General features: G+C 46.1%; 1 protein-coding gene across 1 annotated transcript; it reads left to right on the top strand.

The window, feature by feature from the left end:
• The first annotated feature begins 3,231 nt into the window (after positions 1 to 3,231).
• On the top strand, positions 3,232 to 13,657 carry LOC134403949 (C-type lectin mannose-binding isoform-like). Its single transcript, XM_063134494.1, has 5 exons — positions 3,232 to 3,298; positions 5,321 to 5,415; positions 8,956 to 9,096; positions 10,370 to 10,481; positions 13,590 to 13,657. The coding sequence occupies exons 1-5, from the start codon at positions 3,232 to 3,234 to the stop codon at positions 13,655 to 13,657; spliced, it is 483 nt and encodes a 160-aa protein (XP_062990564.1).
• Positions 13,658 to 15,451: the final 1,794 nt, after the last annotated feature.

Below are 15,451 nucleotides of genomic sequence, written 5' to 3'. Positions count from 1 at the left end.
TCTTTTCCGCAATGCAATCCTATGGGCAAAAAATCCAAAATGGCGGACAGAGCACTCCGCGAAAAGAGGAGTGCTCCGCTTATGGTCGCTTCTCTTCACCATGCTTCTCCAGCCCCCCCCCGATTGCTTCTCCTCCGCCTCAGGGGGAGGTGGATCACCCCAATTCGCTGTTGCTTCTCCGATTCTAAGTGAAGCGGATCACACCCCTAGTAAAAAGAACTGCACTGGCTACCTATTATCTACTGAGGCGTGTTCAAGTTTTTGCTCTAATCATCTCAGGGCCAGGATATCTATCTGACTCTCTTCCCCTATATCCACCCAAGGATCTTCCAAGGAGACCTTAATGTTCATTCTGCAGAATGTCGCCAGGCAGCAACATGTAAGCAGGATTTTTCAGTAGTTGTTCAAGAGTGTTGAACTCACTCTTGCAGAAACTGTTGTGAGTGTTAAACGCCTCTTGAGGATGTGTTTGCTCCTCCCACAGGCTTTCCCTGACTTGTATAATGGGCTGTGACAAGGTCCCCACCAGTCAGCCTGTACATTCTTCAACAGGGTCTGGCTTCGTGTTCTACAGGAACAGAATTTGCCATCATTTCAGACAAAGGCAAGCGGAGACAGACAGAGAGACAAGTGAGTGACCTTCGGTTTGGTCTCTTTGCCTCCATAAGTCCTGTGAGCAGCAAATGCTTGCAGATGCTCTGAAGGGGAGCAGATGCACCTCTCATGGATGTGTGTGTGTGTGTAAGACAAAATGCTTGCTGCGGGATTAACTGAAATTTGGCCACCGTTACAATTTCTTTGCAAACTTTACCCCCTAAACCTTGAAGGGTTGCTAGTAAAGGCATGTCAATGACATTAAGTATTAGCATGTCAAATTAAATTCTTTATAGGCTTGTTTGTTGGCTTTTCAGATGCCCTAAGTTCGACAGAACTTTGGTCTTGCTTTTCTATCACTCTATGGTGTGGCCATGTTTGGAATACTGTATACAGTTCTGAACTTCTCCATTTGAAAAAGGATCTAGAAAAGATGCAGAAAAAAGCAACCCAAATAATTACGAGGTCAGAATGCTTTCCTGTCAAGAGAAAGCCTGAAGCAGTGGAGGCTGGTGGCTCTGAGGCCAGTGGGGCGGTGAATCTGCTCCGGATTTCAGTTGGAATCAGTCAGAATTTTAAAGGAGCTATCCAAGGTGACTGGTTCTGACTGAAACCCAGAGCCAGCAGCCTCCACTGGCCAGAAGCATTTGGGGCTTTTTCGTTTAGAGCATGCTGTGGAGAAAGAACCCACACGTTTTCAATTCCCTTTCTTAATAACTTTAGCAATTGGACCGTGAGTTTCCTTGTTTTCTTCTTTCCTCGACGTTACTTTTTCCTGGTATGTCATGTCTGAAATGCAAGTTTCAGCAACGGACTTGTTTGTTACTGATTTTATGGAAATTGCTTTGGAAGTCTTTTGCCCGATCATCTTAAACTTGATTCAGCAATATCAATATATTATATTAAATAGTTCAATTCTGACACACCCTTTTGTACATCACTCATGTAAGATAACATCATCTGCGGTAAAACATTTTATATTTTTGATTTTATAAATGTTTATTTACAGTTATTTTGTCTAATATGCATCATGAAGAAGCCCCATAGATATTGCAAAAAAGCAGAGGAGACACTGACCATCCTTGTCTTGTGTTATTATGGTATATTATCCAGAGACAGGTTGGTGTAGTGGCTAGAGTGTTGGACTGGGAGTTGGGAAATCCGGGTTCTAGTCCCCCACTCAGCCACTGAAACTCACTGGGTGACTTTGGGCCAGTCACAGACTCTCAGCCCAACCTACCTCGTAGGGTTGTTGTTGTGAGGATAAAATGGAGAGGAGGAGGATTATGTATGCCGCCTTGGGTTCCTTGCAGGAAAAAAGGTGGGATATAAATGCAATAGTAAATGAATAAAATAAAAATTATCCTATGTCAGAGATGATGCCGTTCATCAATAGTTTAGCATAATGTTTGTTGTGGATCATCTTAATCCATTTTTAAATCACCAGAATTAAATGAAGTTGTGTGGTTTTTTTAAAAAATACTATCCAAGTCTAGATACTTTTCTGAAGACTTCCATCAATTTTTTAAGACACCTTTAATAAAGAAATTGTTGTGTGATTCTTATTTGAACCGCCCAGAGAGCTTCGGCTATTGGGCAGTATAAAAATGTAATAAATAAATAAATAAATAAATAAAAATAAATTATTATTATTATTAGGAATGCTAGAGTAAATTTACAGAGGTAGCCAACCTTTGCAGCTTGCACTGTGGTGGCCTCTATAAGAACTGTACAACTTTGCTTCTTTTTCAGCTTATCAGTTAATCTAAGAGGAAAATTGAATCTATGGTTAAAATACTTGAGTTAAATCTACAGATCAATGTATTAAAGTTTATGTCACCAATTCAAGGGGCAGCTGGACAACCACCTGTCAGGGATGCTTTAGGGTGGATTCCTGCATTGAGCAGGGGGTTGGACTCGATGGCCTTAGAGGCCCCTTCCAACTCTGCTATTCTATGATTCTATGAATTAATACCAGTGGTAAGCCAATTTAATACCCAGCCAGAGTAAGATAGACCCAGCTATCTCGGTAAAAGAAGTTAGGCTCAGTATCTACAAGGTTATTTGATCATTTCTGTCAACCGTACAGGTACTTTGTGTTGAAAATGGGAATTTGCAGATGCCTTTCCTGTTCAAGATAATCATCTGTGCTAGTCCTGGATCAAAATGCCCAGTTTTACAGCCCCATGTGTTGGCCACAAAACTGGAGGGCATTTCAGTTATTTGAAGAGAGTGTGACACAAAATTCGCCAGCCCTCTGCCTGGCTTATTCGGTTGGCAGATTTCATTTTCTGTTTCCCTAGACGTATGGGCACAGTATTATTCTTAGGGGGTATTCTGAGAAAAACAAATTGGGGCCAGCCAGCCAAAGGAAACAGGGTGAGCAGCACTGAATTGACCCCACTCCTCTCCCACTCCTTTGACCTCTTTCTTCTGCAGTGCAAAACGAGGAGGCAGTAATACTGTCCATTCTTTCACTATGGGACCTCCACAGAAGAACTTCAGATCAAGGCTTTTGCCTCCAGGAATTTATCCAACTCCCTTTTAAAGCCATCCCAATTGGTGGCCATCACTAAATCTTGTGGTCGTGAGTTCCGTAATTTAACTATGCGCTTCTCTCTTCTTTCCAAAGTATAGATGGAGGCAGTCACGTGTCTCCACCTCTTCCTTTTGGGCCTTCTGATCAACAGCTTCTCCTTGCAAGGTGAGTCTCTAAAGGATTCTCAGAATTCAGCCCTGTTAGTCAAAAGTGGGGAAGTTGGAGAAATCCAGAATTGATTTCTAAGAATCTGACCTGTGGATTCTGCAGAAGACTGGCGTTACCCATGTCGGGTAGATTCTACTGACTTGCAGACTGAGTTTCTAACCTTTGGGAATTTTGCACAAATTTTGTCATGGAAAATTACGCAAAAATTAAAATTGCGCATTTTGCCCCATAGGCATTTTAGGGTATTTGCACAATTAGTGGGAAATTGCACATGCGATCGCATGTGCCAATTTGCACAAATTTGCATTTGCAAAAAATCACATTTGCAAAAATTTGGGAACGAAAAAAAAATCTGATTACTTCAATGGGTGCACAATGGACATCCGACAATCCACAAAACACAGATAGAACGGATTTTACACAACCCGTAAGAGCCCTTGTCAAAAGCAGTGGTGTGGAATCTCTTTCAGCCCAGGGGCAGAATTCCATGCTGGAGAAACCCTCCTCGCTGCATTCCAGTGGCCAAAAGGTGGGGCCGAAACCACAAAAAATACCAGCATAGTTCAGGTTCGAGCTCTTACTACCAGTTACCAAGCCATAGGAGAGGCATCGAGTGTGTTCAGAGGAGGGCAACCAGGATGATCAGGGGTCTGGAAACAAAGCCCTGTGAAGAGAGACTGAAAGAACTGGGCATGTTTAGCCTGGAGAAGAGAAGATGGAGGGGAGACATGATAGCACTCTTCAAATACTTGAAAGGTTGTCACACAGAGGAGGGCCAGGATCTCTTCTCGATCCTTCCAGAGTGCAGGACACGGAATAACGGGCTCAAGTTAAAGGAAGCCAGATTTCAGCTGGACATTAGGAAAAACTTCCTGACTGTTGGAGCAGTACAATGGAATCGGTTGCCTGGTGAGGTGGTGGGATCTCCCACACTAGAGGCCTTCAAGAGGCAGCTGGGTAACCATCTGACAGGGATGCTTTAGGGTGGATTCCTGCATTGAGCAGGGGGTTGGACTTGATGGCCTTGTAGGCCCCTTCCAACTCCGCTATTCTATGATTCTATGAGTCTATGAAACTTATAGAATGGGGGAGAAAACTGTGCAAAAGCCAAGAAAGCAGCAAATGATACGTGGCTGAGGGAGGGGCCAAAGAGAGGGGAGGGGCTGTGCGGTGACGGCAGCAGAGCCAGGTAAGGGGGCAGGGGGCAGGGGAGCTTACCTGCATTCGTCGTGGTCCAGGCGGCGGCTTCAACTGAGGCCCAGGCCTCAAGCCGGAAGTAGGCTATGGGCCGCAGTTGAAGCTGCTGCCTGGACCGCTACGGACGCAGGTAAGTGGGGGGAGGGGCTTACCTGATTCCGCCGCCACTGCTGTCCATGCGGCAATAGCGGCGCCAGGTAAGTGGGGGAGGGGGGACCTATTCAGCCCCCATTTTGTTCCCCCTTCCCCACTTACCTACCTCCGCTATCTGGTTCTGGAGTGGATCGGGGGAGGGTCGGATCGACCTGAACCAGTTCGGGCCTGATCCGGAAGTTCTGGAACGGGCCCGGAACCGGTTTGTGTGTGTGCGTTGCACAGCTCTATTTTCCGCAGGGCATACTCCTGGTTTAGGCTAATCTCACGGTACTGTAACAAGGTATAGAACTGCCCACTTCATTTTAACTTAAATTTAAATTTTGCAGTTCTAACTCTGTATTTTAATCTTATATTAATTTTGCTGTGTGGTTTTCTCCTGGTTATGCTTTTTATACTGTATTTTGTATTTGTGCTTTTATCCTGTTGGTTGTTTTATTATGGTTTTAATTTTTGTGAACCACCCAGAGAGCTTCGGCTATTGGGCGGTATAAAAAATGTAATAAATAAAAATAAAAATAAAATAAAAACCTTTCTTCCTGCCTCCACCTTCCATTTTGGCAGGGGTGGGGAGCGGATTTGTGGGGAGGGAGTAGGGGCCGCCCTCCATTTGCTGACTATCATTTATGAGGCGCAAGCCAAAGACTGTGCTTTCTCTTCCCTGGGCAGCCGTTGAAGGTAAAACCTGCAGCAGAGGATGGATTCACTACGGGAATAAATGCTACGGAGTCTTTACTGAAAAGCGATCATGGCCAGATGCAGAGGTAAGAGGCATTTCTTGGGAGCATCGTAGGACATCTCCCTTCTCTGAGCTCTTGTGTCCATCAACCCTCTACCCACAGCCACAACACACAGCTTGAACTAGGGATGGACAAATCAGCCAGTTTTGCTTTCGCCTGCATTTGAATTCTCACCGAACTGCTTGGGCCAAATTCAACAGATATTCAGTAGAGCTATCCCCAGCACAGAGAGGACCGCGTTGTGGCTGACGGCCATGTAACTTTCAACCATGAGGAGCCGGTCAGGGGAAAAAAAAGCAAAGCAGAAATGGCAACCCAAATTCAGAACCATAAACGTGGCTGAGTGCACCCAGACTTTTAAAAGCTAAACACTCAAAGCCCCGGACTTGCATGGAGGAAGCTGTCAGTTTCATATTTTCCCAAATTCACTTAATAATAAAAGTAACATCTCAAGTTCTTTCTGTCCCGAATAGGATGAAATTTGCCATTTTGGTTCATTCTAATGAACTGAAATGAAATTCTTTTCTTCTCTCCCTAGATTGGACGCATCACTTCACTGGCCAGCTAGATGCTCCACTGGAGTCTTGGGCCTTTGCTAGATGGGGCGAAATTCCAGGGCAATCCCCGGGATCGTCGCTGTGAGTCCACATGACGCACAGGGGATCCTGGGATCAGGAAGGAATGAGCCCTCCCTTGCTCCGGGATCTCACCCTACACTCTAGCCCCAGTTTTTCTGGTTCCTCGCAAGAAGCCGGAACCCGCCCACGGGGCAAAGAGCTTCTCATGAGCTCTGCACCCATCGGGGGTGGGGGAGTGGGGATTTTTTTTTTAAAAAAAAATAATGACTTACGTTTTACGCATGAACGCTCCAGTCTCTTTTTTAAAAATGGCGGGCGCAACGCCTCTTCCTCTGAGATCGCCACGCACCGTGTGTGAACAGAGGGGGAGATCTTGTGATAAAAATATCGTGAGATCTTCACCCTTCTGTCTCGCTACACCACTAGGTCTAGCTAAGACCTTGGTCCACTTGGGCTCTAGTTACGGGTGGGATTGACTTCAGTTCCTTGAAGGGCCCACTCTTGCCTCTCAAAACCTTTCAGTCCAAGACCAGAAATGGACACCAGATGATAAGTTTACAGATGAATTAAACACACCCTTTCCCTCTCAATAATTCACTAAGGGCCCAGTGACATGCATGCTTAGGCAACTTCCCCAGCTGTGCTGACTGGGGGATGATGGGAGTTTGAGGACTCCCCCCCCCCCCCCCGTCTAAACATACATATGGGATTGCACCCTAAAAGTGTCACTGAGAATTTAGGGATGGATGAGAAATTCATAGAATCATAGAATCATAGAATAGCAGAGTTGGAAGGGGCCTACAAGGCCATCGAGTCCAACCCCCTGCTCAATGCAGGAATCCACCCTAAAGCATCCCTGACAGAAGGTTGTTCAGCTGCCTCTTGAATGACTCTAGTGTGGGAGAGCCCACCACCTCCCTAGGTAACTGGTTCCATTGTTGTACTGCTCTAACAGTCAGGAAGTTTTTTCTGATGTCCAGCTGGAATCTGGCTTCCTTTAACTTGAGCCTGTTATTCCGTGTCCTGCACTCTGGGAGGATCAAGAAGAGATCCTGGCCCTCCTCTGTGACAACCTTTTAAGTATTTGAAGAGTGCTATCATGTCTCCTTCTCAATCTTCTCTTCTTCATTCTGCTGAGGTTTCCCCCCCCCCCCGCCTTTTTTAATTTTTAATTTTTTACAGGTTGATCTATTCAACACCTCCCAGAACGGAATGCAGAAATAGATGCACTTTGCGGTAGAAATCCATACATTCATGGGCTTGCAATTTGCTCCACAACAGAAATATGCAGACATTTGAAAAATGTGCAAAACCATGGCATGCATCTCTAAACTGACACACTTTAGACAATGAGGAAATGTGTCCATTAATACATCCATTGGAAAAAATGGCCACAAATTTATACACCTAGATAGGTAGATAGATAGATCTTTTTCTGTGAAAACAAAGAAACTTTACAGAACTGGCAGACAATGGACTTGGAGACAGGAAAAGGAGGACTTCTGTAGAAATGGACTCGATAGATATGCTGATCCCTAACTGAGAATCAAACTAAGTGTGATGTTAGATGTATTTTTGGATTCAATGGCAGAGAATGGACTTGGAGATGGGATGTATTTTTGGATTTAATGTCCAGTTTTAAAAAATGTAAATATCATTGGGATTGTAATAGGTGAATGTGTGTGTGGGCAGGAGGGGGGATTTAACCCTTTCCTTCTTTGCTGAGGTCATGAATAAAATCCCTCCTCTGGCAATAGATAATTATCACTGTGATTTCCATTGGACCGGAGTCCCCCTTGGGTTGGATTTCCCCCCAATGCAAATAGCAGCTCACATTGCTGTTCCTTGCTTCTTCTAAAACCTGCATGTTAAATGCAAAGAAGTATGTACTGATATCTCTAACTTGGCCCTTAGTACTTGGGAAAGTTTGCTTTATGTGAACAAGACTGCAAATCCTCTTATAAATCGCTGCTTGAAGATTGTAGGGTTATGATGCAGTAAAAATGCAAGATTGCCATCCAGATTCCCAAAAGTATTTTCAGATTTATTTATTTATTTATTTATTTATTTCACTTATATACCGCTCCCATAGCCATGGCTCTCTGGGCGGTTTACAGAAATTCTAAAATTAAGATAAAATGAGTATACAAAATTTAAAATTCTAAAATACAGAACACACACACATAAAGCATTAAAAACTGTTAAAAAACTAAACATGTGGGTGAGTAAGATGTGCCGCCATATGCCTGGGCAAAGAGGAAAGTCTTAACCTGGCGCCGGAAAGATAGCAGCGTTGGTGCCAAGGGAGCCTCGTCAGGGAGATCATTCCAGAGTCTGGGGGCCACCATCGAAAAGGCCCTGTCCCTCGTTGCCACCCTCCGAGCCTCTCTCGGAGTAGGCACCCGGAGGAGGACCTTAGATGTTGAGTGCAGTGTGCGGGTAGGTTCATGTCGGGAGAGGCAGAAAGTATTGTGGTCCCAAGCCCTGTAAGGCTTTATAGGTCAAAACCAGCACCTTGAATTGGGCTTGGAAACATACAGGCAGCCAGTGCAAGCGGACCAGAGCAGGTGTTATATGGTCGAACCTTCTGGTTCCCGAAATCAATGTGGCTGCTGCATTTTGCACGAGCTGCAGCTTCTGAACCGTCTTCAGCAACGTCTTCTCCTTCAAAAACAAAATGGCAGGTTATGGTGAAGGAACAGTGCAGCCATGGAAGGACTCAACCTGAGCCTATCCGACTTTGCACTGTCATGGCTCCTCCCCAGCCTAAGTCTCCCAAAGACAGGGGGATAGAAGGCCTGACCCATTCTGCCAGGCTCTCCAATCTGCCCCATGGATCCTCCTGGGATTCCTTCCCTAATGGGGCTCAGAGGAAGATAACAGCAGGGATCTATGATAATGGCCAGCCTGTGGGGAACTCTGTGTGTGTGTGTGTGTAGGAATCTTTGGTGGCAAGTTTAGATAAATACCCCTCGTTCTCTTCCAGGTGGCATGTCAGAGCTACGGCCGGAAAGGCCACCTGGCGTCTTTTCTCTCAAAACAAGAGAATGCTGTCCTGGCCAAGTACATCATTGCCAATTACCCGGATGTTCACATGGTCTGGATCGGAATGCATGCCCCCAAAGATGTGAGTGCCCAGCCCTGGACTTCCTTCTTTCACTACTTGGGTTCCAACCAGGGGGAAGGTGTGGCTCTATGTCTGTGGAAGCAGGGGGACGGGGGAAAGTGAGGATGGGCTTGGAAGGGGAGCTGCATGAAGGGGAGGGAGAAGGCGGGAAGGCCAGAAAAAGTCATTGGCATATTTATTATTATTATTTATTTATTTATTTATTTATTTATTTATATAGCACCATCAATGTACATGGTGCTGTACAGAGTAAAACAGTAAATCGCAAGACCCTGCCGCATAGGCTTACAATCTAATAAAATCATAGTAAAGCAATAAGGAGGGGAAGAGAATGTAAACAGGCACAGGGTAGGGTAAAACTAACAGTGTAAAGTCCAAACAACATCAAGTTTTAAAAGCTTTAGGAAAAAGAAAAGTTTTTAGCTGAGCTTTAAAAGCTACGATTGAACTTGTAGTTCTCAAATGTTCTGGAAGAGCGTTCCAGGCGTAAGGGGCAGCAGAGGAAAATGGACGAAGCCGAGCAAGGGAAGTAGAGACCCTTGGGCAGGCGAGAAACATGGCATCAGAGGAGCAAAGAGGACGAGCGGGGCAATAGTGTGAGATGAAAGAGGAGAGATAGGAAGGAGCTAGACCGTGAAAAGCTTTGAAGGTCGACAGGAGAAGTTTATATTGGATTCTGAAGTGAATTGGAAGCCAATGAAGAGATTTCAGAAGTGGAGTAACATGGTCAGAGCGGCGAGCCAGGAAGATGATCTTAGCGGCAGAGTGGTGGACAGAAACCAATGGACTGATGTGAGAAGAAGGAAGGCCAGAGAGAAGAAGATTGCAGTAGTCCAACCGAGAAATAACCAGTGCATGAACAAGCGTCTTGGCAGAAGAGATAGACAGAAATGATCGAATCCTGGCAATATTATACAGGAAAAAGCGACAGGATTTAGCTACTGCCTCAATATGAGGAATAAAGGAGAGCGAGGAGTCAAATATGAAGCCAAGACTACAAGCTTCCTTGACCGGAGTAAGCGTAACATCATTGACAGTTTGCTTGGGACACAATCTGCTGGTCTGTTAGGGGAAGAACAGCAGGCCTCCAAATGAATTAAAAAGCCCGCAACCTTGGTGCCCCCTGCTTATGCACATAGTTGCACGTGTAGAAGGACAATTTTAGCCAACAGCTAGCAATGCCAGGCCTCCCAAAAACGGCTCATGTCTTAATGCACATTAGAACATATTTGCATTTTTCATCTTTCTTTTCCTTGTACGCATATGGTTGAAGGTCGGGAAGTGGAAATGGATCGATTTATCACCACCCAACTTCAAGCCGTGGAACGTTGGGGAGCCCACCAACACACTAGGACAACTCTGTGTCTATATGTCCATCACATCAGGTGAGGAGAAGCTCGGCCAACCCGGGTCCCAGGAGAGCTGAGAATTTGCAAGGTGTTTGAACCGTTTGAGAAACTGTACTGGAAGTTTTCCATGATCGTGAGCAGCAAAAAGACCCAGGCTTTCTTGATGTTTCCCTCCCCCCTTCTCCATCTTTCCCAGACTTCACACACACATACACACACACACACACACACACACACTGTTCTTTCCTCTCACTTTGTGCATAAAACACTTTGGGAAATATGAAACACTTTGGCAAAAACCTTGTTTAGCGCCAGCAGACCAGAGGAAAACAAGGCTTCCTTTAGTTTAGTTCTACAGAAGAATGAAACTGGGAATGTGCTGCTTTTTTTACAGGCAGGGGTTGGGGGAGAGAACTCCATTTTATTCCCCTGCCCCCGCTCTCTCTTAGGGCTCATCTTCACCAAGCAGGATATTCCACTATGAAAGCGGTATGAAAGTGGTATAGAAATGCAGGAGCCACACGACTGCTTTAGAGCGGTATTGAAGTGCCCTGACCAGTGTTGGGGCCCATTGACACAGGGGGATCTACACTACTGCTTTAAAGCGCTTTATAACAGTTTTGACAACTGTTGGGGCCCAGGACACGCTTTAAAGCGCTTTAAAAGCAGTAGTGTAGATCCCCCACAGACCGCTATAGAACGCTTTCATACCACTTTCATATTGGTATATCCTGCTTGGTGTAGATGTGTCCTGGGCCCCAACAGTTGTCAGTGCACTTCAGTACCACTATAAAGCAGTAGTGCAGATCCTGCAGTGCACTTCAATACCGCTCTAAAGCAGTAGTGTGACTCCTGCCTTTTATATACTGCTTTCATAGCACTTTCACAGTGCCATATCCTGCTTGGTGTAGATGAGGCCTCTGTCTACCACTTCACCATTTCATGTCCTGGAGTCCTGTCCTCTATTGCATCTGGTCGCCCTCCTAAAAATTGTGCTACAAGTCCATGCTTCAGGTTGAATTCTTCAAGTATGACATACTTACAACATTGGAGGCGGGCAGGGGTGGGGTGGGGGCGCTAGTCCTTCAACTCAAAGTTCCTCTCCCACCTCTCACCAATTTACAGACTGGTAAGTTCAATCATTTGTAAATAAAAATAGGATTTTCAGAAAGTTCCTGTCCCTTTAAGTGTCACAGAGAATTGTGAGAGGAGACTCTACAGATGGTATGATATTGCCTTCTATAGAAACCCTAACCAGGGATGTAAGTGAATTTTGTTTCAGTTTGCAGCTCACTTGAAAATACCCCATTTGCAACCCCTAACGTGAACATGGACAGCAGCCCGTGTTCTCTGAAAATGCCCTCAAATTCCAAACTTGCAAAACGTGTACTTGAAAAATGAACCGAAAAATTGCTCACAAACAAGAACGGGAAAGAACCGAAACAAATTTTGAAGTGAAGTTTGGAGAATTTCAGCAAGCTTGAGCGTCTCCTAACTGGAGCCCACCCTGAAGTCCTCCATATCTGTCTCTGCTTCGCAGGAATTTGCTTGTGTCAAAATCTCATACCGACAAGACAAGAGTTAAGGAAAATGGTTGTATTTACTAAATACTATCACCGATGCTTGATGGCTATAACGAGCATTGGTACACATTGAAAGTGAAAAAATAGCACATAAAAACTAATAAGAGCCGTATAATATACAAGTATACACCAAATATTTTAAAACAAAATAATTAAAAACAGGTCAAACGTGTTTTGACAGAGGTGTCTTCTTCATTTGAAAACAGTTGAAGAATACAGTTGAATACAGTTGAATACAGTCTTCAGCTGAATACAGTCTTCTTTAGCTGAACCAGCAGTGAAGCATAGTCAGCAACAGAGATAACGAGCCAGGTGTAATTAGGCAGTTGCTAGACGAGGGTTTAGCCCAGTGCGAGGCCTGGGCTCCCTGCTGTGCGTGCAGACGACGCACAGGGGATCCCGGGATCAGGCCGGGCTAAACCCTCCCTTGACCTGGGATAACCGGATCCACTTCTGGCCTGGTTTTTCCGCAGCCCCGGGCTGAGCCCCGGGCTGAGCGGAAGGTCTAGTTGGTTCCGTGGCTTTTCCCGGCTGCTTGCTTACTCGCGAGTAGCTGGGAGAAGCCATGCACTGGGCACAATGCTCCATAGGAGTGCTGTGCGGGGTGTGTGTGTTAAAATCATGGTGGGGAAGATGGGGGCTGGGGGGGAAAGAGCGGACTCGGTGGGAGAGATGGGGGGAAGAGCGGAGCCAGGGTTGGGAGATCACGGACGGGGTGGGCGGGCGGAGGGGGCATTGGACGTGGCGGGTGGGTGATCGGGTGGGCGGGTGATCAGGCGGGAATGGTGATCGGGTGGGCGATCGGGCAGGGGGGCATCAGACATGGTGGATGGGGGGGAAGGAGAACGGGGCCAGGGCAAAGAGATTGGGGACGGGGGACGGAGGGGGTATCGGACACGGCGAGCGGGGGGCGGATGGGCAAGTGAGCGGGGGATTGGCGGGTGAGTGAGCGGGCGGCGGACATGGCGAGCGGTGGGCGGACGGGGCGAGCAAGGGGGGGCAGATGGGCAAGTGAGCGGGGGACAGGCGGGCGAGTGAGCAAGCGGCGGACATGGCGAGTGGGGGGCGGACAGGCGAGCGAGTGGGGGCGGACATGGCGAGTGGGGGGGATGGGCAAGCAAGCGGGCGGGGTACACTGTTTTCATAGAATCATAGAATCTTAGAATAGCAGAGTTGGAAGGGGCCTACAAGGCCATCGAGTCCAACCCCCTGCTCAATGCAGGAATCCACCCTAAAGCATCCCTGACAGATGGCTGTCCAGCTGCCTCTTGAAGGCCTCTAGTGTGGGAGAGCCACACTAGAGGCTCTCTAGTGTGTACATTTCTTCAATGTACACATGTTTGTACACAATTCTTGTGCTGAGAACCACATGACACAATTTGTAGAAGTTCAGCATCTTAAGAGTAACTGTTTTCTGATAAGCTTTTAGTCCAGGGCTGGGGGGAGAGGGGGGAGTGGAAATTAGGTCAGTTTGCTTCAAAATGGCGGCCTGATGAAAATTTCCCCATGTCCAGTGGAAAGACAAGGATGTCTCTGACTTGCTTTCACTTTTACTTTCCAGGTTTTATGAAATGGAGTGATGGAGACTGCAAAACTAGGATGTCTTTTGTCTGCCAGACTGTGCTGTAGTAAGAAGAGAAGCTCATTCTGTTGACAATAGTAGACTTTTGTCTACTTTTCCTAATAAACATTTTCCTGGTCTAAGAATAAGTGGGTTTTTTTCTTTGCAAATCAAAAGTTCTGTCCAGATTTCACAAGGGTCTTTATCTTCTTGACCTCACATTATTACTGACATCTAGGTAACTGAAAGTGTGTGGATGATGACGTTAGAAAGTAAACTGTACAAAGAAAAGGGGTTGGGCTACAGCCTGGTTCAAGATAATCTTGATTGAACGGAGAATTGGACCAATATTAATAAAACGAATTCCAGTGATAAACATGAAATTCTGCATTTAGGGAGGAAAAATCAGGTGGCCGCATACAGGATGGGTGATTTCTTACTTCACAACAGTACATGTGAAAAGGATCTAGGAGTTTTAGTGGAACACAAACTAAACATGAACCAGCAGTGTGATGAAACAGCGAAAAAGGCTAATACAATTCTAAGCTGCAAAGTGTCCGGATCGCAAGAAGTATAATGGCACCGAGCACTCTATTCTGCTTTAGTTAGGCTTCGGCCATAGCTAGACCTAAGGTTTATCCCTGGATCGTCCAGGGGTCAAACCTGTTCACCTAGGTGACACACAGGGGATCCAGTGCTCAGGCAGGGGCGAACCCTGGATGATCCCAGGAGAAACCTTCGGTCTAGCTGTGGCCTTCATGTGGTTACTGGGTCCATTTGTGGGCACTGTAGTTTAAGAAGGATATTGACATGTTAGAATGGGGTCAACGGAGGGCAACAAAGATGGTGAGGGGCGTGGAGACCTAATCCTATGTTTGAAAGAATTGGGTGTGTCTGGCCTGGAGAAGAGATCAAGAGGCACCATGATTAGCCACCCTCAAGGGCTCTCCCACAGACGATGAAGGGTAACTTGTTTTCAGTTGCTCATGGGGTTCTGATCTGAAACAGTGGGGTCAAATGATAAGAGATGAGATTTCAACTAAACTCCAAGAAGTGCTTCCTGACAGTACAGACAGTTTGGCAGTGAAATGGACTGCTTCAGGCAGTGGGCACTCCTCCCCCAGCGGCTTTTAAGGTGAGGCACCATGGCCATCTATCAGGGATCATATAGAATCATAGAATCATAGAATAGCAGAGTTGGAAGGGGCCTACAAGCCCATCGAGTCCAACCCCTTGCTCAATGCAGGAATCCACCCTAAAGCATCCCTGACAGGTGGCTGTCCACCCGCCTCTTGAAGGCCTTTAGTGTGGGAGAGCCAACCACATCCTTAGGGAACTGATTCCATTGTCGTACTGCTCTAACAGTCAGGAAGTTTTTCCTGATGTCCAGCCAGAATCTGGCTTCCTTTAACTTGAGCCCGTAATTCCGTGTCCTGCACTCTGGGAAGATCGAGAAGAGATCCTGGCCCTCCTCTGCGTGACAATGTTTCAAATATTTGAAGAGTGCTCTCACGTCTCCCCTCAATCTTCTCCTCTCCAGGCTAAACATGCCCAGTTCTTTCAGTCTCTCTTCATAGGGCTTTGTTTCCAGACCCCTGATCATTCTGGTTGCCCTCCTCTGAACACGCTCCAGCTTGTATGCGTCCTTCTTGAAATGTGGTGCTGCTTCCGTTGGCCAGAAATGCTCCAGGGGGACTTGACAGCTTAAGGCAGGAGGAGAAACCCAATATGTATTAAACTGTGTTTTAATATGTGATAGAAAATACATTTTGAAATGCATATTTGGGTGGAAAATTCATTCTAAAACATCTCTTTAATGAAAACACATATTTAAATATGCATTTTTGTGCAGATTCTTTCTT

This window comes from Elgaria multicarinata, chromosome 9 (assembly GCF_023053635.1).
Source record: "Elgaria multicarinata webbii isolate HBS135686 ecotype San Diego chromosome 9, rElgMul1.1.pri, whole genome shotgun sequence".
In the NCBI taxonomy this organism is placed as follows: domain Eukaryota; kingdom Metazoa; phylum Chordata; class Lepidosauria; order Squamata; family Anguidae; genus Elgaria; species Elgaria multicarinata.
Note: the sequence above shows the minus strand (reverse complement) of the source record. Positions and strands in the feature narration are given on the sequence as shown.